The sequence below is a fragment of the Channa argus genome, chromosome 12 (genome assembly GCF_033026475.1).
Source record: "Channa argus isolate prfri chromosome 12, Channa argus male v1.0, whole genome shotgun sequence".
Lineage (NCBI taxonomy): Eukaryota > Metazoa > Chordata > Actinopteri > Anabantiformes > Channidae > Channa > Channa argus.
In genome coordinates, this window is record NC_090208.1 from 18931412 (window position 1) to 18954734 (window position 23323).

Consider the following 23323-nt stretch of genomic DNA (forward strand, 5'->3'; position numbering starts at 1 on the left):
TCAATTAGGTATTTAGAAATGCTGTACATTAAAAACTTATTTCACAATGTCTTTTATATAGGGTGTGGTTACTTCCACCAATCAAAATAGGGAATTTTGAATGTGTCCATAATAACATTTATGTACAACCTGAGTCATTTTTTTGCCAATTTGCCTTAAAAAGCACCAAAAAGAAAAAAAGACAATATCAGCTTTTAGTTTATTTTTGTAACTATAGTAAACATGAAGTGCTTTGCTTATACTAATGCTGAAAAAAAAATTTCAGTTCACTTTTAGGCACTTATTCTGATCTGAACAATCCTGTGTGTATCCCTGTTTTAAACAATAAAAAATAAAATAAAATTAGTAAATTATGTATCAGATGAATTTAATTTCAAATACAAAAAATAATTTCACTTTTTGTTGGTAGTTATTTTGCATACACGAAATTGAAATGACTTTTAATGAAGTTTCTTGTGAGACATGGAAAACAGTAGGTAAATTGGGGCAAAAGTGTGTGTGTCCCAGCTTTTATACTATTTTGTAGACAAAATTGTAGACAACATTTTTTTAAAGAACAAATAGAATCAGCTGGCTAAGTTTAAACGTCAAAGTCAAAGTCCCTAATGGGGAAATTTAGCTTGCAGTAAACCCAAAACACAATGCATGCATCCTGTAAACACTGATTAGCTTTAGAAAGAAAAAAATGCTAAAGAAAAATGGTAGACTTACTGAAAATGAATGCATTTAAGGCTTCAAATGAACAAAGTTAAATAGGCCCCATGTTGAGAATATATGTCTATACTACACTTCGCTATAAATCATGCATGATCGGCTTTGTTCTCCTCTCTGCGACTGATGCTAACTGACGTGCACTTCTGTATCATAAAAAGTAGCTCTCTCTGGTGGGAGCTGATTGTGTGAAAGCAGCTTAGGAAGATGAAGCCGGTCGCTGGCAGTGTGAAATTGTGATTCCATACTGTACGGCGAGTTTTGTGAGAAGAGACGGCTGCTTCAGAGCAAACAAGACGTGATAGTGCTGGTGGATTCAGTGCAGAATAACTGTACGTCTATCTGTAGGGAACTGAGTGTTCTGCAAATTTAAACCTCAAGAAAGAGCTCCTGGACATTATCCTCAGAGACAGTCCCCACATACATGTTATATGGAATATTTGGTACTTTTCAGTATCTTGCTCAGACACATACTGTAGGAGGAATTGTCAATACTTGATATTTATTTTAAAATATTGAAGAAAGCCTGTAGGCTGAAAGCAAATACACAGCTATGTGTCTCACTCTGTGTCACTCTTTTGGAAAAGTATTTCTTATTTAAATATCTTTGAATTGTAACATCAAACAATCATGAATGTAAGTATGAAATGAATGATGTTTCATTTCATACTATCACTAGATAGTCAAAGAGCTCCGTTAGGATGCAGAGAGATTAAAAATTATCAGCGATATTAAATTACCATAAAGAGATAGACAATAACCAAAAGACACCCAAACAATGTTAAAGAGCTGAAAAAATGACCAAGGACATACTTAACACTCAAAGACGTAGCTAAAAAGGAGGAATAACTACAATAAACAGCTAAAAATGACCAAAAAGAGAAACACAAAGAGCAGAAATAGATGTAAGATGAATTTAAAGACACATAAATAGCATTACCAAGATAGAAACAAAATGGCCATAAAAAGTCCAGAAACAGAAGGGTGGGGCCCTTTGCCTCCTTCTGCCCAGTGAACCATATTCTTAAAATTTTTCTATTTGTGTTTGGCTGTGTCACAATTTTCACCTTGACTCCCTGAGTTCAACTCCTACTGTATCTCATGAAGCTGTTGCAAATGAAAATATAGTTATGTCAGTTGTTGTATTCTGTTAAATTAAAGTTTGATCATTTTTTTAAAAAGCCTGGCTGCTCAGTGGCCTCTGTCACATTTGGGATTTCCTGTATTTTGTTAGTCATGATTAATCAGCTGCTGGATGTGTCAAATGATTTCATCAGCAGTGATTCAAGGCGACGCCTCGTTCGTGTCGATGTTGAATGACCATTTTGAGATCACACAGGACGATTTGTTTTGATTGTCTGTTTGTGTTGGAGGTTTGATTGTGACAGGGCCAGACATTTCCCTCTCTTTTTTCCCGTAGACTTTATTTCTTTTCCTTAAATCAGACAAACTCCCTCTTCTCTGCTGCCATTCTTCCATTCTCCTCCCTTTAAATGTCATCCCTCTTTCCCTTCTCCTCCCACTCTTGTTCTTCTTTCTCTCCCTAATGCCACAATCCCTCGTTGTCTGTTTCTTCCCTCATACCTCCCTGCCCTAATCCCTCCTTCTTCTCCTCCCTCCCCATCTCCTCCTATGACAGTCCCTCTATCTTCTTCCCACTCTTTCCCACTCCTAATTAAGTGCTCCCGCTCCCTTCCAAATATCTACCCCTCCTTCGGTCCATCCCTCGCTTTTCTACCTAATCCATCTTTCTTTCTTTCACCCTCTATCCCTCCTTACTTCCTTCCTTCCTGCCTTCGTCAGTTCTTGTTCTCCCTGACAACACACTGCATTATGTAATCTATGTCTCTGGGTATTAGTTATGCAAATTCAAACATTTTTATTTACATGTTTTCTGTCTTTCTTTTTTATCTCTTCCTTCCGTTTCTTCATTTCTGCTGCTTTTTTCCTTTTTATTCTTTTTTGGCAACTCTCTTCTTGTCTTTTTCCTTTCCTTCCTCTTTTTCTCTCCATCTTGCTCCTATATATTCTTCTTATTCGTCCCCCTCATTTTGTTTCTCTTCACATTTTTCCCCCTCCATTCTTTATTTCATGTTTCATCTCTCCTCTATCTCTTTCTTTTCCTAACTTCTCATCTCTGTCATTCACCTAATCTTCTTCTTCCTCTTCTCATGTTATGCTATTCTGCCCCTTTTCCTTCCCACCTTACTTTGAATAATTTTGTTTCACTCCTTATTTCAATTTATCCCTCTCCCCTCTTACCCTCCCACACTCCTCCCTGTACTTTCCCTCCATCCATCACTTCCTCTCAACATTTATCTCCTCCTTCTCCTCTCTATCCTCCAGCCACCAGTCTAGAGGCGGAGAGCGGCAGACGCGGTGGCAGCAGCAGCAGCAGCTACAGCGACGGCAACCACAGCAGCAGTGGCGGTGCGGCCCATTTCAGGTCTCCATGGCAACAGAGCGTGAACGTGTTCGGCTCGTGGAGCAGGCCGGAGTGTGTCGAGGAGCTGCACCAGCAGGCGCAGCTCAACCTCCAGAGCCTGCTGCAAGGTAAGGATGGATGGAGAAAAAGAGAGGGGGATTGGGTGGATGGATGGAGGGAGTGTGTGCATGTGTTTGTGTGTGTGTGCAGGCAGACAAGTGCTGTGTATTGAGTAGGTGGGAAAGGTGTAGAGAGAGAAGCGGAGGCGGGAAAGTGTTTACATGCATGTGCAGTGTTAAACTGCATTGAGATGGGTGTGTTGGCCACTTTAAATGTGTGTGTATGTTATCATGCAGATATGGTCTGTGAGAGGGTATTTGTTGGTTTCCCTTGATATCTTGTGTTTATATTATACTGTAAGGTGTGTGTGTGTGTGTGTGTGTGTGTGTGTGTGTGTGTGCGTGTGAGCTCATAGGAACACTGCTAATGATGTGTGTTGGATTCACCTTGCAGCGTTGTTACTGAAGGTAGTATCAGTGATTTTGTGCATGTGTACACTTAGTGTGTGTAGGTTTCCATTTCTGCAGTTTATGTGTAAACATGCATGTTAATTAGTTAATTATTGGTTATAACTATTGTAAGGTGGAATGCTTTCATTCCCGATTTCATATTAATTTCTTGTTTACAAAGGATTTGGCTCTGTGGTGTTCAACCTGCGTGTGTGTGTGTACTGTATGCAAATTAGCACTCAAGGGAATGAGGGTTTCCATTTGTTCTCAGGTACTACTGTTCCTCTGTTTTCCCTTGTGCTAGTTGCTTTGCTCTCTCTCTCTTACTCTCTCATTCTGTGACTCATGTTGTCTCGCCATTTGCCCGTCTTTTCCATTAAACCAATTTGTAGGTTTGAAGCTGAATGAATCGGGGGTGAGTTGAATGGCAGCATGGCAACATTATAATAACTCCAGAAGTAAAGAATGAACAAACAATCATAAAACTTTCAAAATTGATTTTGGAGATATTTTACGGCTCAGTTTACAGTTTTCATACTGTCAATAAATTCTAGGATTGACCAAAGTCCCAGCAGATTTAACTGTTGTCACTGTATCAAATGAAGTATTATCAGTTCTTATCAGCCCATGAGTATGGTTAGGTAGGTAACAGTTTACCTTATGGTGGTGTGATAATGAGGTGACATCTAGATGCTCTAGTAAATATTAGATATATATTCAGTTGACATATTTCATAGATGCAAAAAAAGGTGAGAGACAGCAGTTTGTTTCTCACGTCCAACAGACAGCATGTGGTAACTTCTGCATTTTAACCCAAATAAAAAAAACAAAAAAAACTATCCCTTCTTGTGCTTCAAACTAACCACATAGGTTTTGTGCATAATGCTGTAAAGGTTGTATGTTTTGATGTCCACAGTGAAAAATGGTTCGGCGCAATATAGCACATTATAAGAGAGGGTTACGGGGGGCTGTAGCCTCTCCCAGTTGTCAGTGGGCCAATTTGCCAGCCTATGTCATGGCCAACACAGAGAGACATACACAGACAGACAGACCTCAACCCAATATACATGTCTTTGGCCTGTGAGAGGAAACCAAAGTACCCGAATGAAGCCCATGCAAGCACCAGAAGTTCTATGTTATATGTTATGAGTTAAATGTTAAATGGCATGATAATAAACTACTCCACCATCTGGGAGATAGAAGCTTGCCTACTTAACAATAACTACAATAATGCGCTCATAATGAAAAATGACATCATGCTTGCGCGCGCGAACACACACACACACATGCACTGTCGAAAACATCACCTAGACAAACGTATTCATCCAACCATACTGTTCTTATCTCAGCATCCTTTTACATTTTTTGTCCAACCACCTCTCTCCTTTTCTATAAACTGACCAAAGTAGCATTTGGAGGTCGTATTAGAAGACATATTTTTAATGGTTAACTTGCTGAAGGAAATGTACGGTGTTACTTTGCATGGTCGCTCTAGCACAAAACCTGTTCCTGCTCTGCATCCTCTTGTTTAAAACCAAAATATATCCAAACCACTAATATGGCTATAGTGATTTGCTTTGACACTAGTGTGGTCACTTGTTTGTTAGCATTTTGGGTTTGCCTCTTGTTTTTGTCTTAAATCCTAATCCACTCTCAATCACTTCCTCTGCAGGATGCAGAGGGCAGTTTTTGGCATGTGTAGCCTCTGGGAATGCAACTGTTATTATTTTAGCATTTTTAAAAAAAATGTAATCGCCGATTTTGCACTTTAAAAATTGCCAATTTTGCAATTTAAAAAAAATTGCAAAATTGGTATGAGGCATTGGCTACTCAATCAACACTAGTCAATAGGATAAATTTGTAAAGTTTTAATTCTTTTGTAGAACTTTCCAACGGAAAAAAAAACATACCAATTTCATCCTTTAATTTCATTCCTTCACTAACATCACTTGTTGATCAAAATCGAAATTTTTCCCAAGTGAGCTAAATTCAGTAGTTCATGAGTGAACACTAGCAATATAACTTATAAAGTGGAGTATTTTGCCTGCTGCATCATCTGTTTTCATCCACTGTCATGTCTTTATGCTGCATGCTTGCGTTTGTATGTGTGCGTTTGCGTGTGGATTAAGCTGGTTATTGTCTCAGATGGGCTGGCATCTTGTGTATGATGAAAATAAGATGGATGAATACACTCGTGGGTGGACAACAGAACGTGTGTGTGTGTGTGTGTGTGTGTATTTGAGAGAGATGCATATGTGTGTGGCCATTCATCCTTCCTGACGTCTGTGTTCATTTATGCCTTTGTTTATCTCTTTATTCCTGTCCACCTGTATGCGTGTATATGTGTATAAGCGTGCGCTGTTGTGCTTTCTATTCATGAAGCACTATGTTCGTTCGGGTGTTCTTGTCTATGTTTTCAGTTTGTATGCCAGTGTCCATTTGTGTTGCCTGTGTCCATCTGTTTGGGTGTGTGTTATATAACAATGAAGAAACCAGCTGTGCTCTCTCTCTTTCTCTTTCTGGACTTTCTCACCATCATTCTCCTACTGGCCTCAGCAGAGTAAAATATTCATATTCTTTCCCACTCCTCAACAGTCTGCCTTCCATATTTATGAATTCTGCTGTCTTCCTCTGGTGTTAGACGGATCGTCTACGTATTCTGCCCAGATTTATCTTCCCAAGGCAGTAAGAATTCATTCATTTCACTGTAGCTGCTAAGTAGGCAACAATAAAATCTGGCCCGTGTTTCCTCTCATCATCACCCTTGTAGAATGATAAGTTACTGGGTTCGCATATGATGTTTTATGTATCAAAATCAGTACCAAAACTGATAGATTTATTTGATTTAGGAGAAAACCCAACTCAAAGTTAGGATACCTTTGAAAAGAAAAAGAAAAAAATCAACAGCTTTTAACTCGGCATTTTATGGCGGATGCCCTTCTGGCTTTCTTACGTTCTTTTTATCCAGGCTCGGGACCGGCACCAAGGTTGCCCTTGATGGCTGGATGGGGCCACGCCTAGTGGGGGGGGATTCAAACCTGCTGCCTTTCTGCATCCTAACCCAATGCTCTACCACTGCACCATCAGGGCCCCTAAGAATTACTTAACTTTGTTAAGTTTAGGGAAATATTAGCAAATGGGTGCTGAACTCTTCCCTATGCAGACCATAATTCACATGTTGCCTATCATAAACTTAAAAGTGCATATACAATACATTCTTTTCAGGCACAGAATGAGCAACTAATGCACTTGCTTTTCTTGAGTAGACAATGTGCTTAAATTAACTGACCAAACTAATATTAATGGCTTTGTTGCACTGACCTGGTTTGGGTAGTATTGCCTCTTTACCAATGTCATATTTGTGAGATGTGTGTGAATGCTTATCACAAATTTCGCAAAGGTTTCTACCTCTCAGACTGCAGATAAACTTGAATTCCAAAACAGTTCTTGCTAGATCCTAAATAGATAGCCATATAATGTTTGTTTGGTAAATGAAAAGAAAAATTATTCAAAACTTTTCAAATGAGCTGTTGGTTAAGAGTTTGATTCAGAAACTGGTGGAAGTCCATAAATAAATTTTAAATTAGGATTATTACTAGTTTCATATTGTATAGTGCTTTTGGACATAACCATTTGGACAGGATACGCTTTTTTACCAAGGATCCTGTTAGCAAAAATAAAGATTTATTTTTATCATCTATATTTGTGCTGGATTTTTAATCAACTTTCAAGACGGATGTGAGGTGAAAGTGACCTTCACCTTTGATTACCAAAATCGAATCAGTTCATCCTTGAGTACAAGTGGTCCCTAGTGCCAATTTTGAAAAAAGCGATTAGATGTGATATTTTTTTCACAAGAATGAGAAGGACAGACAGGCAGCACAAATACACACCTGTCCACTTAAACACATAGATATATATTGACAAAAGTTACATACTGTAGGTTTAAAGAAGTTTGACCATCCATAATGTCCCTCAGCAGCAAATTAAATCTTGCACCTGGACACTGAATATCACAAGGATATTCAGTCTGTATCTTAGAACATAAGTTTTAGTTTTAGAAAACTGTGTGTTGTATCACAGAACAAACACTAATCTCTTTCAAACATAAACTGGGATTTTAAAGTCATGCTTACAGCAGAAATTAAACAGTACTGTATATGTCGTGTTGTGACCAGTTGGACATCAGCGCTTATAATTAAGTGACTGCTGCTAGTTTCATTTTGCTCGACACGTAATTTAGAATAAATATTTAACTACTATCTTAAGCTCATCCTTGCATCTACCAAGCCTAATGGTGTCCTCTGCTGTTGATGGAATTGATTTTGTTTCCTCAAATACTTCTATTAATGAAGACAATTGATAGTCCACAGTCCAAATTAACTCTACAATTAAGGCTCTGTGTTTTCTACTAAGATTTGAACACTAACAACAACGAGACCTGTACATTTTTGTTTTGTTCAAGTTTTAAGTTTATTATTTATTTGTTGCTGCATTAAGATATTTAAACTATGCTCTATGACAGTAATACACATTTAAAGCTCAGTATTGTGTATTCTGTACAGATTGATACACAATGCACATCCCCTTTTTCTCTCTGCTCCTAACTGACACTGATTCTCCTCTACTCATAACCCTGCAAATGTATAAAAGGTTTCCCCTGTTTTGCAGATGCATTGAATGTTTTCCCTGGTAAAATTTACAGCAACCAGATTTAGATTCTGTACTTTTTTGTATCGCATTAATCAGCAGCAAAATGTTTTCCTTCACATCAATATTGAAGCTTGTGTTTAAAACTTATTACCATCTTTTACAGCCAGATTGGCTATTTGAACATACTTGCCCTGTAATCGTATTAAATCCATTAAGCATCTTGTACATATTCATACTTTTGCCACTTTCGTAGCACTAAAGACACATCAGTGACAGTCTCTTCATTGTAGGTTGCATTGTATAAATTCACACTTATCTGCCAAGTAATTTCACTGCACCTGAACCATATGACTGTTGTTGAATTATATAGAAGATGTGTTTTACAAAACAGTTTGTACTTTAAGCCTTAAATTAAACATGTAGTATCCAGCTTTGAGACTTTATTTCAATATTTGTTATATTTTGTGTGAGAAACCGGATTAGTCATACCCCTGTATGATTCTAGGAGTAACTAGTAAAGTAAACAGGAATTCCCTAATCTGCCCAATCATTGCATAAATGAGGATGAACGCTACAAGTAGTTCAGATCTACTTCAGAGCACTTTATCGGCAAAGACTCTCTGAGTGTCGGACAACAGCTCTTAACTGTGAACTAAACAACTGCTGGTCACACTGTAGCCAGAGGGGCTGAGATAAGTGTGTGTGAATGTGTGTGTGCATTATCTACAGTCAAAAGACATATTTGAAAAAGAGAAGCTTGTTGCAGTTACTTATGACATTTTCGACACATTACATGACCCAAGGCCTGGCTGCAAGGATTATTGAGCATTTGGGGTATTGTCAGAACCTTTGTCCCAAGAAAAACAACAGAGATGTCATTTTAGCCAATAACCCTATATGATATGTTTACCTTTAAATGGTTTTTAGCAGCTGTAGTGATTATGAAACAGAGAAGGGAGCTACATCAACAGCTCAAAAAGTCTGTCAAAGGAAGAAGCTGATGTCAGTTGATAATATGATGATAGACAGAATGGCAAAATATTGTAAATGCTCTGCTTCTATAGCAATTTACCATGTTTTTTTTCATTCATCCATTCACACACTGATGACAGCAGCTGCCAAGCAAGCTGGGAGTGACTCTGGATTCAGTGCATTGCTCAAGGACACGTCAACACTTAAGGGGACCACTGACCCTTTGGTCCGAGGACAACTGCTTTACTGACTGAGCTAAAGCAACCTCCATGTGAATGAGGTTTTCCTTTTTTAACCGCGATGATGATTGATGTGCCAATTTATTCATATGGTTATTATTCTAACCATGATGAAAACCTTAATAAAGCAGTGATTACAAACTAAACAATTTCCCCAAACTTGCTCTATACAATGCTTTATATATATATATTCAGTAAAACACAAAAACATATGTTGTCCACAAATACAATTAGAGTTTGGTACAGGACAAACTTAAGTAGAAACATCTTAATATGATATTTTATCATTGCAAACCCCTCTTACAATAGTTTTGTGTAAATGATTTGTTAATTCAGCATTAAATTAAAGCAGATGTTTAGAGTTTTTGGACAGGATTGGTTCATGAAGCGAGAGCTCAAAGGAGTCTTTGTTACCATGCTGAAATACAGCCCAGACCTCTACTTTTGACAGTGAAGGGAGCCGCTTTTAAAGGATTTAGGGATTGTTTGAACTTTTATTACTGAGTGACCTTTATACTCTGCCCGCACTATCTCCGCTAGTGTGCCACACAATATTGCCTTTCTGTTCAGAAAAAGTCCACTTGGCCCACTCTCTTTGTCTTTTCTCTCTGCGGACTTTCTGTTTGAGTGACAATGCTGTCAATCAGGCTACGACTTTAAATACAGGCTGAATTCTGACATTCTACAGTTCAGTTACAATCGCATTTAATTGATCTCTTATTTTCCAAACTGCTGCTAGTCTATTGTGAGCATGTAATCTGTATTGTATATCATCAGAACATCTGTGTTGTGGAGGTTCTGGCTCACCTGTGTTTGTCAGATTTGGGTACAATTTGTAGGTGCAGAAGGATTTCACTTAAAGCTTAGCTCCATGGAGCAGTGTTTGGGCTACAACATTAAAGTTAAATCGGTTTTGTGGATCTTGGTATATTGTATGCAACATGTGTCCCACATGTTCCCACTTGGTGTTGGAAGGGCACGTTGTTCCCTTTTTTGCCAATTCATAATGCTTCCAACATGAGCTATAGGTCAAAATTGGATCACGAAAACAACAGCAGAACAGAGAGTTTGTCTTAGCAGAGCTGTCACTTTTTATTCAAAATTCAAACGTTCTTTCAAATGTGGTAAAAAACAAAAACAAATAGTCAAACCGTAATTCTCTGGTTGAAAGCAAAAAATGTACTGTATGTCTAAGCACGTGACCGTTTGATGTCACTTGCCATGTCTCTAGCAGAGGGGGTTCTTAAAATTCACTATCAGCTTGATGTGCTGCTTGCCTCTATAGACCTTTTTCCCACTTACGGAAGTTTGAAGGTGCAAAGAGGTATGTTTGTAGTTAGTACTTCAATAAGGATCATTATATATTAAAGCAGGTAGCACTCGGCTTAAAAATAGAATTGTCCCGAGCTGTATTTCGTGGAACAACTTTGTTGCACCAAACAAAGGGGAGCATGTCTGGGAAAGTATCCATTTAGTGTAAGTGTGGAAGCTGCCCCTGGCGCTTCCCAGCTGGACCACGATTATGTTTCCCACCCACCGCAGGCAAGAAAGAATATTGGCGAAAAAATTAGGTAGCCAGGCATGGCTGCTATGGTGGAAATTTAACCCGTTTTGATTTTCAGTCTGTTTTTTTTGGCTCTACTTCAAAGCTAACTAACTTAGCCTGTAAGTTAATGCTAGTAAGCTTCACATAATTGTGTTTACATGGGTAAGGTACAACATAACTTAACGTTAATCACCTTTGTCTCAGATGCAATCTGTGTGCAGGAGAAAAATAAGCGATAAAAGTGGGGGGCAGTCTTTACAGTGAGCCATTAAATTGGGCTTAATTAAGTTTATCAAACATGTCACATGAAAATATTCTGATATATTGTTGAAAGACAGCAACCTGGCTAAATGTCCTGCTTTCTGAATGTTCAGCTCTACAGTCTCACCCAGTTACCTATTTTCCAACAAATGTAAGCAAATAAATTAATGACAATGTAGTTGAGCATTCTCATCCTATGGGTGGATGGGGGGAGGTTGCAACATTGCATTATGTGTGTGGCCTTCAAATCCATTTGAATACATTTCGTGTTGAAGTGATTTTTGTGAAAAGTGACAGCCCTATGTCTTGCTGTTCAGTAGATGTCTTTAAGTATGGATTAACATGCATAGAGTAGTTAATTGCTCAAGACAGTGAGCTCTACATGTACAACACATTCCTCACACATGTTTCTTATAGGTTTCAGTGTTGATGCCCCTGAAATGCCCAAAAATTGCTAAATGATTTTAAAGGGATGGGATAAAACTAACACGATAAAGATGTGATGGAAAATTTTAGAACTGAATTAATGGGACCATATAAAACTGGAAGAGAAAAACACAAGCTGGGACAAAGGATACAGAGAAAAAAACTTTGGGGTAACCTCTTGTCTAAGCCAATTTCTGAATTATGGCAAGATCTAAGCTTGAAGAACTGAATATGAAAATCAGGTTTCCTCCATAGAAACTGTGTTCACTTCTGTGTGCTTGCTCTGAAAAACGTGTGTTGTCTGCAAATATTTGTTGGACAACTGACAAGAATTACAGGGAAAATCTGTGCCTGCACAAAGAGCCTGATAATTGGATCAGAACTATTCTTGTGGTTTCTCATGACTAACCCAAACTAGGCCTGGAACTGCCAAGTCTGTCCTTTTAGGTCACAACGACTCGGTCACACTCTTAACATACAGCAGCGACTTTCCTTGTAATGGATTGATCTATTGTGCGTGTTAAGTCACATAAACAAAGGCATGACATGAATATCCGTGCATGCAAACACACACACACACACACAAAGACACATCCGTGTGCGCATATTGTTTAAGAGACAAACAAACCCTGTGGCTATGTTGAAAGAGTGGTATTGTTAATTTCTGTCTTCCCCTTTCATTGTCCTAGGAGGGAAAAGAAAGGGTGACCTATATTTGACACAGGGTGCATATTGTCAAGAACAGTTAGGTTTGTCTATGAATGGGTGCACTGTACATACAGTGCAGCTCTTGAGCTGAGTTCAATAATTATTCCTGTTAACTTATTTGCACAAACGTCCATGTGGGAACACAAACGAGTGGAAGTCTCATACTTTAACACCTAGAACACATCCACATCCAACACCTGAATTAAATGTACACACAAACACACACGTCTTTCTATTTTTGTGAGGACACTCACTGATTTCATGTGTAACATTAACTATCATAACCAAATGACAAACCCAAACATCCTTAAAACCATCAATGTTTAACCCTCAGCCGGCCATTTGAATTTGTGAGTAGCAGTCAAAACTTTCTCACTTTCCCAAAATGTCGTCACACTGCTAGGAAAAATCTTTTTTCTGGTCGTATTTATGTAGCAAAACAAAAAGGCACAGATACACCACAAAGGTTAGTGATGCATGAATACTTGGCCTGCTTGTCTGGATAAGATGGGGGGGAGTTTGTGTTTGTGTTTGTGTTTGTGTGTGTGTGTGTGTGCATAGAATTGAGTAGGAGTGAACGGCATACCTTTACACCACGCACACCAATAGCATCTCTACTTCCTCCTCCCTTATTTTCCCACCACTCCACCCTGCAGTCATGTAGCCGAGCTGATCTAAGTAGAGTGCAGCTGCTTATCTGAGGCATGGATCTACTACAACTGTTTACCTTCATTCTCCTCCTGTTGTAGGGCTGACAGACCATAGTGGCTGTTGCCAAGTTTTTTTTTACTGTAAGTGTGCTTAAATTGCTATATTTCGCTGTAGGCCGTTGAAGACTGTTCAAAATGCAATTTGGAAAAATTGCATATGTAAAGCTTTCACTTCTGCATGCATGCATGAAACAGGATAATGTGCTAAAGTCCTGCAAAGTGTTACTTAAGTTAAAGTGTGGGCATATTATCAGTAACATGTGTTTCAATAACATGTGAAAGTTTAGCAGCAAAACAGCTTCTATGTTATTATCATGGCAGAGGCACTACTATGTTCATTTTACCTGCAATTACAATGAGATGTATTTCCATTTTTTTTTTGTGGTACATTGTTTTCATATTTCATATTTTGTGGTACATTGTTCTGTAACATTGCATCTCATTTAAAAAAATGATTGTATTGATGGAAAGGAGAGTGGGGTATTTTGAGCTAAATATGGTTTAACAAAAACAACAAACAATACATTTATATTATCTCTAAATCATATTTTTATGATTCTAACATCTAATTCATAATTATAATCAAATAAAACAAACCGTTGATGTGTTCGTGCTCCACATTGTTATTTGTCTTTTTTTTTGCAGGAGTTTACCTTATATCTAAAGTAGATTAGGATGGCGCCGCCCGAGTGGCAGCCTGTTGCAGCAGCACCCGTTCTTATATTCATTTCTATAGCCTATAGCACAGGGGAACCAATCACTCCAGCGAAAGAATCATTTTTGCTAAATCTTTAAAAAAAACAAAAAAACACACAGACACAAACACAGACATGCAACTCACAGCAAGAGATTGCCAGAGAAACATCCACAATCATGAAAATCTGCTTAATTTCTGTGCGCACAGGAGGCACAACATGATATAAAATTAAAAGTTTTGTTTATAACACATTGCAGCTGTGCAACTAATTAAAAAAAAGGTCACTTGACTAGAACAGCAGCTGAGTGATAGAAACGTTATAAACACGCCCACACGATCGCTTTTAATCTTCCAAACGATTCGGGAGAGAGCAGTGTGCTACACACACGAGCTTATGTGCATAATACGGACATTGCACTAGGGGGCTTACGGGAAATAATCCGGATAATGTCGGGAGCTTTTTCCTCAGAGATTTTGTTCACACATACACACACTCCTAAAAAGTCAGCATAATGTCAGAATTCCAATGCATGTCTTAAAGGAGCTCCATATGGGGGTCCTTAGTGAAAGAGTCCCCCATAAACCCAGCCACTGGCCTCCACGCTTGTATTATTTTTTAGTCAACCACATTTCAGTTCTGAACGTTTGACTCCTTCATTGCTTTTCACCAACATTTCTCAACCAGCTACATCATAATTTTCTTTTTACATTTACTTCTTGCCTTAATCATCTCCTGCAGCTTTTTATTCAGTCTGGTTATTTCCCGTGTTTCTGCAAGTTCGTCCTCAACTGTTTGTGCACTTTGCATTGTTTTTACCCTCTAACTCTTAATTATTCTACATGTCGGTTGTACGGTTAAGCTTTTTAATTTAATTTTTCCGCTCAGTTGACATTTCATTTATTTGTATTTATTTTTTGTCCTTTCAGCTTATCCCTTGAGTTCAGGGTCGCCACAGCGGATCATTGTCCGCACATTGATTTGGCACAGTTTTTTTTTTTGTTTGTTTTTTAAGTTGGATGCTCTTCCTGATGCAACCCTCCCCAATTTCTACCGGGCTTCGACCGGCACTGCACAGCTGGGTATGGGAATGGGCTGTTGAGGGTTCAGAGTGCCCAGAGACACTTATAGCTGGGACTGGATCGAACCAACTGAGCTACAGCCGCCCCATTTTCATCATCCTTATTTCCTCTTCTGTATTTCTTTCATAAGCTCCCCCTCATAAGTTTTCTTTTTTGCTTTTTTAAAAAGTTTTCTTTGCTTTTTTTTTTTTTTTTTACATTTTCATTCCCCCTTTATTACCCACCTTTGTATCTTGTTTTTACTCTTTTTCCTTTTCCTTCTCTGCATCAATGTCATCTTGAGCTGCTTCTCCTGCATCCCTATACTCCCCTCACTCATACTCTTCTATATCAGACTGGTTTACACCCTGTGGCTTCAGACTTTACAGCTTCCTCACTTCCTTGGGCTGCTGCAGTCTGGATAACAAGGCTTTTGGCCTCTATTCACTGTTTACTATCTGGGTGATCCTGCTGTTTTTGCATGCAGTAGTGATGGACTTTTTAATAAATTATTTTTGGCTCTGCAAAATAGACAGTTTAATATCATGAGCACCGGCTGTGAATTATCACAGCCAGTGTATCTTCTTAAACTAAACTAACAGCTTCCTGAGGAATTGGCAAATGCGGTGAACAAACAGGTTCTTACTTTGTTATGTCAGCATTAATATTTATGTCAAATATGTAATTGGAAGCATTAAAGCTTGCTCCATTTATGTATCTAATGTGAAGTCAAAGAAAATCTATATTGTAGAATCATTTTCAGCAAAACATTAGGGAAACAGCCTACGATGGTTGATCTTCATCTTTAGAAAACCTTGTTGAGTTGGTTTGTTATTGTCATGTGCTCATGTTCAAGATACATCTCTGCGCAAAATGTCTACCATATTTGCGTCTATAAAACTATCATACTTATCGGAAAGCTGCAAGTGAAACCTGACATGCATTAGCACATCGTCTTAATACATGCAAAAGCTGGTCTGTGTTTCCTCTGAAGTTTCGAAGCATAATTGCCTTTAGAATGAGTGAGTTTCGTTTTCCTCCTGCTGGCACTTTTTAGTTTATCAGAGGGAAGATGTCAACAGCAATGATCCCAAATGCCATTAAAAAGTGCACAAAATCTGTGGGTGGGTGGACTGCCAACCTTCATAAAAAACACATCATTATCTTTCTGTATTTGTAGGGCTGCTTTCTGTATATTAATTTCTATTCATGACTCCAAAACACTCCTACGCGGTTTGCAAATTTGACACCTGCCAAACTTTCTGTAAACTACCTACGTGTTTGAATGTGTTTACTAGTCTTGAAGGTTGCGCAGCTTAGTCTGAAGGCTATTAAAGCTCACACGTTAAAAGTAAATGCTATCAACCTGTAAATACCTTGAGGATTCTCCAGAACATATTCAGCAGGTATTGTTTAAGAGGCATAATGACAATGATCCCCTACACAAAATCCCACTTTGTCTTCTGTTTTGTAAATGGTTCGTTTTATTTAAAGCAGCATTAATTGATGCTTCTGGACTCTAGGGGACAGAAATGGAAGATGTGAACACAACAATGACAAATTAGTTATGGTAAATCTTGCCTTTTTATATAAAATCTAGTGAGTTTAAGTGTTATTTTAATCCATTACAATTTGCTTTTTGCCAACTCCTGAGGGTAATGTATGACACCTTAGCTGCTAAATTTTGGTTGTGTTTAGTGAATTTAAATTAGCCTTTCTCCTGAAAAGCACTGCCTGCTGTGAAGGATAAAACCAAAACAATTAACTGAAAGACACAATAAAGATACACATTGGTAAAAGGAACTGCAGAGTCAAGTTGTAATTCTCTATGGGTTCATCACTAGAAGTGACCTCTTTAATTTCACCCAGCCATTTGATCAATCGTGCAGTTAAAAGTATTGAGTTAGTGCAGCTTTAAAGGTTATAAAAATGTAAAACTGAATTGCGTTCAAGTTTATATAATTAGCGTTAAGCTGTTTCACCCAGACACTCTCAATCTGCTTATATAACTGTATTAATATTACTAAATTTTTTTTTTTTCTTAGACAAGCCACCGTTGTCTTCCTCTTTTGTGCCTTAAAGCAAGCAAGCAGATTTCAAGACCAATGAGAGAACAGTGGTTTTGGTAATGATGGTCATGCAAAATTTCTCCTTGACTAAATTTCTAAATGTAGCACTTTAATATTTGCTTTCTGGTGCTGTTCAAGATCCCAGGCATGATTATATGTCCTCAGCAGATATATATCAACAGATAGAAGTCAGTGCTAACTTCGTCAACTGCTCGCCCCCCTTTTTTTGTTGCTTGGTAACCATAGGCCACTAGCAAGGAAACCATATTGTCCAGGAGAGCAAGTTCAACCTAAAACTCCATACCTAACTGACACTGCTGTTTCACTAAAGCTGTTAGCAGGATGGTGTTGGACTTTTGTGTGTGTGTGGGTGTTGTCAGTGTTTGTGCGTGTGTATGTGTGTTTGTTGGTGTGTATGTGTGTTTGCATGTTTGTGTTAGGGGGGCTTTAGGGATGAGTGGAGACTGGGGAGTGGGTAGGGAGTGTGTTTTGGGGTAAAGCATTGGCTGAGGGGGTTTAAGGGGGAGTTTAAGTGGTTTGTGCGTGTGTGTGTGTGTGTGTGTGTGTGTGTGTGTGTGTGTGTGTGTGTGTGTGTGTGCACACGCACAGCGGGATAATAAAGAGGAGGAGGGGGTTAGGAATCTGTTTACAATGGCCTGAAGGAGAGCCGTCTAAGCTGCCAGACAGGGAGAAACAGTCAGATATCGAGAGCACTGAGACCAAGAAAGCTGAAGAAGGAGAGAGTAAGAAGGCAAAAACAGAAAAGAAAGAGCAAGAAAGTTGAAGAGAGGAAATGAGTGAAAGGAAAGAAAGCTCACAAGACGTATAAAAACGGACAGACGGTCTTTTAAGGCTCCAGAGCGAAAGTTGCAAACTGGAGGGTGATGCAAAGCAACAGTCGTACCAGATCAGTGGTCTTGGTCATGCAAAAGGGAAATCATGTGCGTAAGTGTAATTTGAGTTTGTATGTGTCAGTGAACTTTTTATCTTGTGTGCATGTGTGTCAGTTTCTACTACAATAATGTTTTCTCTATGTGTGTGCTTGTGTATACAGACTTTGAGGAGCAGTTGTACGACACCAAGCTGACCGGTCAGACTTTCCGACATCCGTCCTCACAGAGCTCTGACGACACGTCAACATCACTTAGCCGATCGCCCATCTCCCTCAGCAACAAGAGACCTGATTTCATCTTTCTGGTAAGTGCACACACACACACACACATTGGCCACTTCATTAGGTACATGTGTCTAATTTTGCAAGATCGACAAATGAAGAAATATCTAAATTTCTACTATGTGTTTATTATTGAGGTCATAGTGGGTGGTGGAGTCGAACAGGAGTATGTTAAGAGGTGGTTCTAATGGTTTGGGCCCTTTCTTCATAAGCATACAAACATGAACATTCACGTGTACGCTATGACTTTATTATTTTATCAGAAGTCTCATTCTCATCAAATACCATCTCTCTGGTAAACAAACAGACACATTCATGTTATATGATATATATATCATCCTTTGAAGCCACAAGTAAACACAAAAACAAAATGATTGTGTACCTCTCTTATCATCTTTTATTCACACACACACACACACACACACACACACACACACACACACACACACACACACACACACACACTCAGAAACCATGTCCACCTCACTTATTTTTCCGACGTTTTTACTTGAACAGCTAAAGACCAGATGTCCCATTCCCACTGAAGTCCCACTAACTCATTCCATCCTGCTTCTTCTGGTCCCTCTGATTTTACTTTCACGCTCTCTTTAGTTCTCTCTTCTAGTTCAGCCTTAATCTATGTTTCATTATAGAGGAGAGGGAATTCCACCATACTAAACTTTTTAGGTTTTTCACAAGTAAATCATTTTAGATTGCTGATGTTAAATCGTCTTCCCTCCATTTATTGATTTGAACCTTTATTTATTCTGCTAACTGACTGTTAAATTTGTCACACAATGCGTAACTTCTTTTAGTGAGATTTGGTTAGATGATTTATTTTACTCTTTCTTCTTCTAAATCTAGTGTGTACAGCTGTAGTAATTGTAGTAATACTTCAAATTTCTAAATTTTAATATACAGTATTAACATTTTATACATATTTATGTAAAATTTTAGGTACATTCCACAAATGCTTCTCTATGTAGTGTTAATTTCCATTTACACTGGCTGGAGGTAGCTGAAAAAATATTGATTGATTCACTTATTCCAGAAACAGAATTTTGCAATAATGATTGTCATTAATGTCATGTTGGCACAACAAACGAAGTGAAACTCACAATGTACATTGCACACAGAGTGTCAGTTAAACACATTTTTCCAGTGAAAGCAACTCTGTGAGACAAAGATGAGGTTTTGTTTAAATGCTCATAGCCCATCAACTACAACAGTTAGCAGAGTAAAGCACTGACCCCCAGCTGTAACAAACTCAAACCACTGACAAATGTGCATTTCAGCACTTTACATGTTTATAAAGTAACCATCAGAACCAAGAAGCTCATATGTCAGCTGGGTTCCATTTACTTGAAATCCTTGAAATCCTGTCTTCTGCCTTATTGAGAAATCACTGTAGTTTCAGCCTTTAACACAATGCAGTGATATTATTTGTTTCCTCTGTAACTACCAAATTGCCATTTCAGTGTCACTGTTACTGTTTCAGCTAAAATTTGTGTTGTGACAAAATGCCTCATTGCTTTTGTTATCATCCTTTTTGTGTGAAAGACTCGAGCTGAATTATCCAAAAACTCTTGTAAAGTATATCCCACCCCCTCATTCAGATTAGTCAGAATTAGTCATCATTCTTTTCACACTCTCAGCAGGTTTCCATAAACAAATGATTTAGTGTCTTGCAGATGGAAAGATAATTAATACCTGATTAGAGATTAAAATAGCAAATGACATCACTGCCTTTCTCCAGCTCCTGCATATGTCAGGCGCATTTTGCTGTATGTTCTATTTAAAATGATTTAAAGTGAACACACTATGAGAAACATTTAGCTTTTGCAGCTAGTTTCTCTGTTTTCACTCGTTCACTTCTCCGCCTCTGCTGCTAATAATTCTCAGGCAGTTTCACTGAACTGCAGCATCATAGCAGCTTGATAGACTCCCACAGTGATTTTACTGCAAGATGGCTGCGCATTTCCTACATATTGACGCACCATTCCTTTAGCAAGCTGTTTAACAGTTCTGCTAAGTTTTTGCCTTTTTTGGCAGATTCCCTTTGGATTACTTCAGTTTGAATGTACACACACACACACGGAAACTCTCTCTCTCTCTCTCTCTCTCTCTCTCTCTCTCTCTCTCTCTCTCTCTCTCTCTCTCTCTCTCTCTCTCTCATGTGTATTTCATCACAGGGGCTTAACTGGAGTTTTTCCTTCGAAACAGCAGGCCCATACCCCTCAAGCATGTTACTTGGCAGTGATGGTTGATAGCTTAGATCTAATACAATGCTGCTGACAGATGCTGGTTCCCTCCCAGCTGGGATAACACCCTTATGATGTCACCAGGGACTGAACCAACAGCGTATCTGCCCCTAATGTCTGTCCCCATTGGCTAATCAAATCTTAACAGATATTTGCCATAATCATGCTCTGTCTCTTCATTTCCTTTTCTTCTGCTTCTTTGCTTTTGTTTCTTCATCCCCATAACAAATTTAGAGATGTAAACAATTACTTTCTAGCATTGTATTTGCATCTACACTGTATTTATTTTCTCTTTTGACTGTTAAACAGGTGCATGAGGTATGTACTACTCTATTTGTTTCTTCTCTTTCTTAGTTGCCCGTAGTTTCCTTTTCTTAGTGTTCTTAGTTTCTTCCATTGCTCACTTTTTTGGTGCTTTACTATCCTATATTTACTATCTCAAGAGTATTCAAAACTGCCTTTTATCTATTTGTTGTTTTTTGTTTGTTTTGTATAATATTCAAAATGCACCAGGCTTAGGGAAACCAACACATTGAAAGAAGTGGAAAGTTCTGTACAATGTGTAACAAATTCTGATGCAGTGCATTCAGAAAGAATTCGGACCCTTTCACTTTTTTTCAGTTTTGTTATGTTGTTCATTTCGCTTTTTTCTCAGTAATCTACACTTGGTACCTCAGACAGACAAACTCGTTGATTAACTGTTAAATGTTAATCAAACCGTGCAAATGTAACCATATTGACTTGTGCTGCTAACGAGTGGTCAAAAAGAATCAATCAATGCAAGTTTAAGGTCATCTGACAAAAAAACGTTCTGCTAATGTTTGTATTTACATTTAGATTATTGTATTCTCAAGAACTTGTTGCTCAAATATACTGTACATTAAGAAACAAGACAAATACACAGGTTTCTCATGGAACCTGACAGAATCGGAATGCTTGCCACATCTAACACTATCCTTCTTGTCTTTGTTACGTTACATTTTAGCCAGCCTCCAAACAGCTCTATGAAGATGAAACCACCTCCTCAGTGTTTGGACTGAGGTCAGTGACTGACCCATCTCCCTCGCCATCCCCGTCCCCCTGTGGCTCAGATCGACCACCGCTGGGCTGGAGTAGTAACAACAGCAGCAGCAGCACTGCCACGTCTGCTACCACCGGACCACCGGTTGCAGAAAAACCCCGCTGGCACCTTGGGAGACGCATACCTGCTCACTTCATACCCCTCGACCTAACAGGTATGATGCCTAAACCAAGTGGGGTAACATTTGGAGTATGGAGACTATTTTTAAGGTTGCAGTTGCTTCCCAAATAAATTCCAGTGTTGTCTAAAAAAAGAATGAATGAACAAGACACTGAGGCTTTAACCTCAGGGTTTTCTGTGATGATGGGCTCATTCATAAGTTTCTGATGAAAAAGTGCCTTTTTGAGGTGATGAAGAGATTTTCCAAGACTAATTTGTTGTGCTGTGACAGGAAAGGTGATGATATACAATAGATCTGAAGTCACTTAAGTGATATTTTATGCATTTTAGTCAGCTGAGCCCTGAAGATGTTTTAGGGGTAGCAACACATGAACAATTCTGGCCAAAATCAACTTGCATAATATGCCCTAGATATTGTCTTAGAACATTTTGGGCTGGCACAGTGAGAGCATTTCAGTGAAGTCCTGAATGTTTTGTCACCTGGCCTGACACTGAGTCTTCACAGCTCAAAAGAGTTGCTGTATTTCAATATTTGCATATGAACAAAGGGGACTGACACCCAACTGGTAAAAAGATGGTTATTGGCTAGTGTGAATTGTTTGTCAAAGTAGATAGCTGATTATTTGGTTGTTCAAAACATAACCAACAGGATTTTAATAGCTGATTGAATATTTGAGTCATTTATGTAGCAAGAATGTCCAACATGGTCCTAGTGTCTCAAATGTATTTCCTTTTTCCTCATTGCCAGGAAAACCAAAAAAAAGCCACATACTATATTGTTAGCTTTATTCGCTTGGATTTGCCATGGCAAGCAGAGTTGCATTATGTTTTCAAGATATTGTATTGATGATTGGGGAGCTGGACCTCTGCATAAAATCTACTCCAGCACATTCCAAAGATTCTCAGCGGGGTAAAGGTGGCCAATCCAAGTGTAAAAATTAGGCCTCATGCTCCCTCCTCTTTCACAATTTGATGAATCCTGTTATTGTCATCTTGTCATATGCATGTGCTGACAGGTTAAAAAAAAAACGTCCATTGACAGAAAAGCCTGGTCATTTAGGATATTCAGGTAGTGAGGTAGTTTTGGCCAAACAAGCAAGACTTTATCTTAGTACTCTATAAAACTGTGACGTGACGTGTAAAATGACATTAGAAAGTAATCCATGTCTGACAGCTGTGAGAGGGTTCTGGATGTCTGACTTTAAAATACTACCCCACATGGGGTAATTAACAAACATATACTGTATGGTTGAATTACATTCTATTTTTATGGTGTGGTAGCAAAATAAAAATATTTGTGAATTTGTTCTACACCTCATAGCAAAAATCTAATGCTGAAAACATCCTTCTTTCAATGACATTTGGTGTTTTTCTCAAGGGAGCTGGGTTTTCCTGTGACAATTGTAAAAGTGAGAGTCATGAGATATTAGACTGAAGGGAAATGCTACAAAAATTTGTGAATTTTTCTCTTATTGGAGATGACATCTGTGTAGTTTCATGTGACAGTCTTTCAAAAACCAGTAACACTGTTACATCATGTATTTTTTGAATTTACTATAACTTTAGAATCCCTTGACTTTTACAGTCATGTGCAAACAGCACTACTCAATTATAAATTCAGTACATTTTTTGTGTAAAAACAATAAAAACCACCTGATCGTAGTGGGTCTTAGAATTTCAGACAATCAACAACATTTTTCGC

At 38.4% G+C, this 23323-nt stretch overlaps 1 protein-coding gene across 5 annotated transcripts in view; it reads left to right on the forward strand.

Moving 5' to 3' along the window:
• Nucleotides 1-23323, forward strand: part of nhsl2 (NHS-like 2) — a 119343-nt gene that overhangs the window by 75791 nt on the left and 20229 nt on the right. For 4 of the 5 annotated variants that reach the window (XM_067523292.1, XM_067523293.1, XM_067523294.1 and 1 more), the window contains exons 2-4: nucleotides 3058-3264; nucleotides 18040-18182; nucleotides 21406-21655. In XM_067523292.1, coding sequence (XP_067379393.1) covers nucleotides 3058-3264; nucleotides 18040-18182; nucleotides 21406-21655 — 600 coding nt within the window. Of the gene's footprint in view, nucleotides 1-3057; nucleotides 3265-17605; nucleotides 17931-18039; nucleotides 18183-21405; nucleotides 21656-23323 lie in introns of those variants that run through there. The other variant, XM_067523296.1, reaches the window with a different exon arrangement.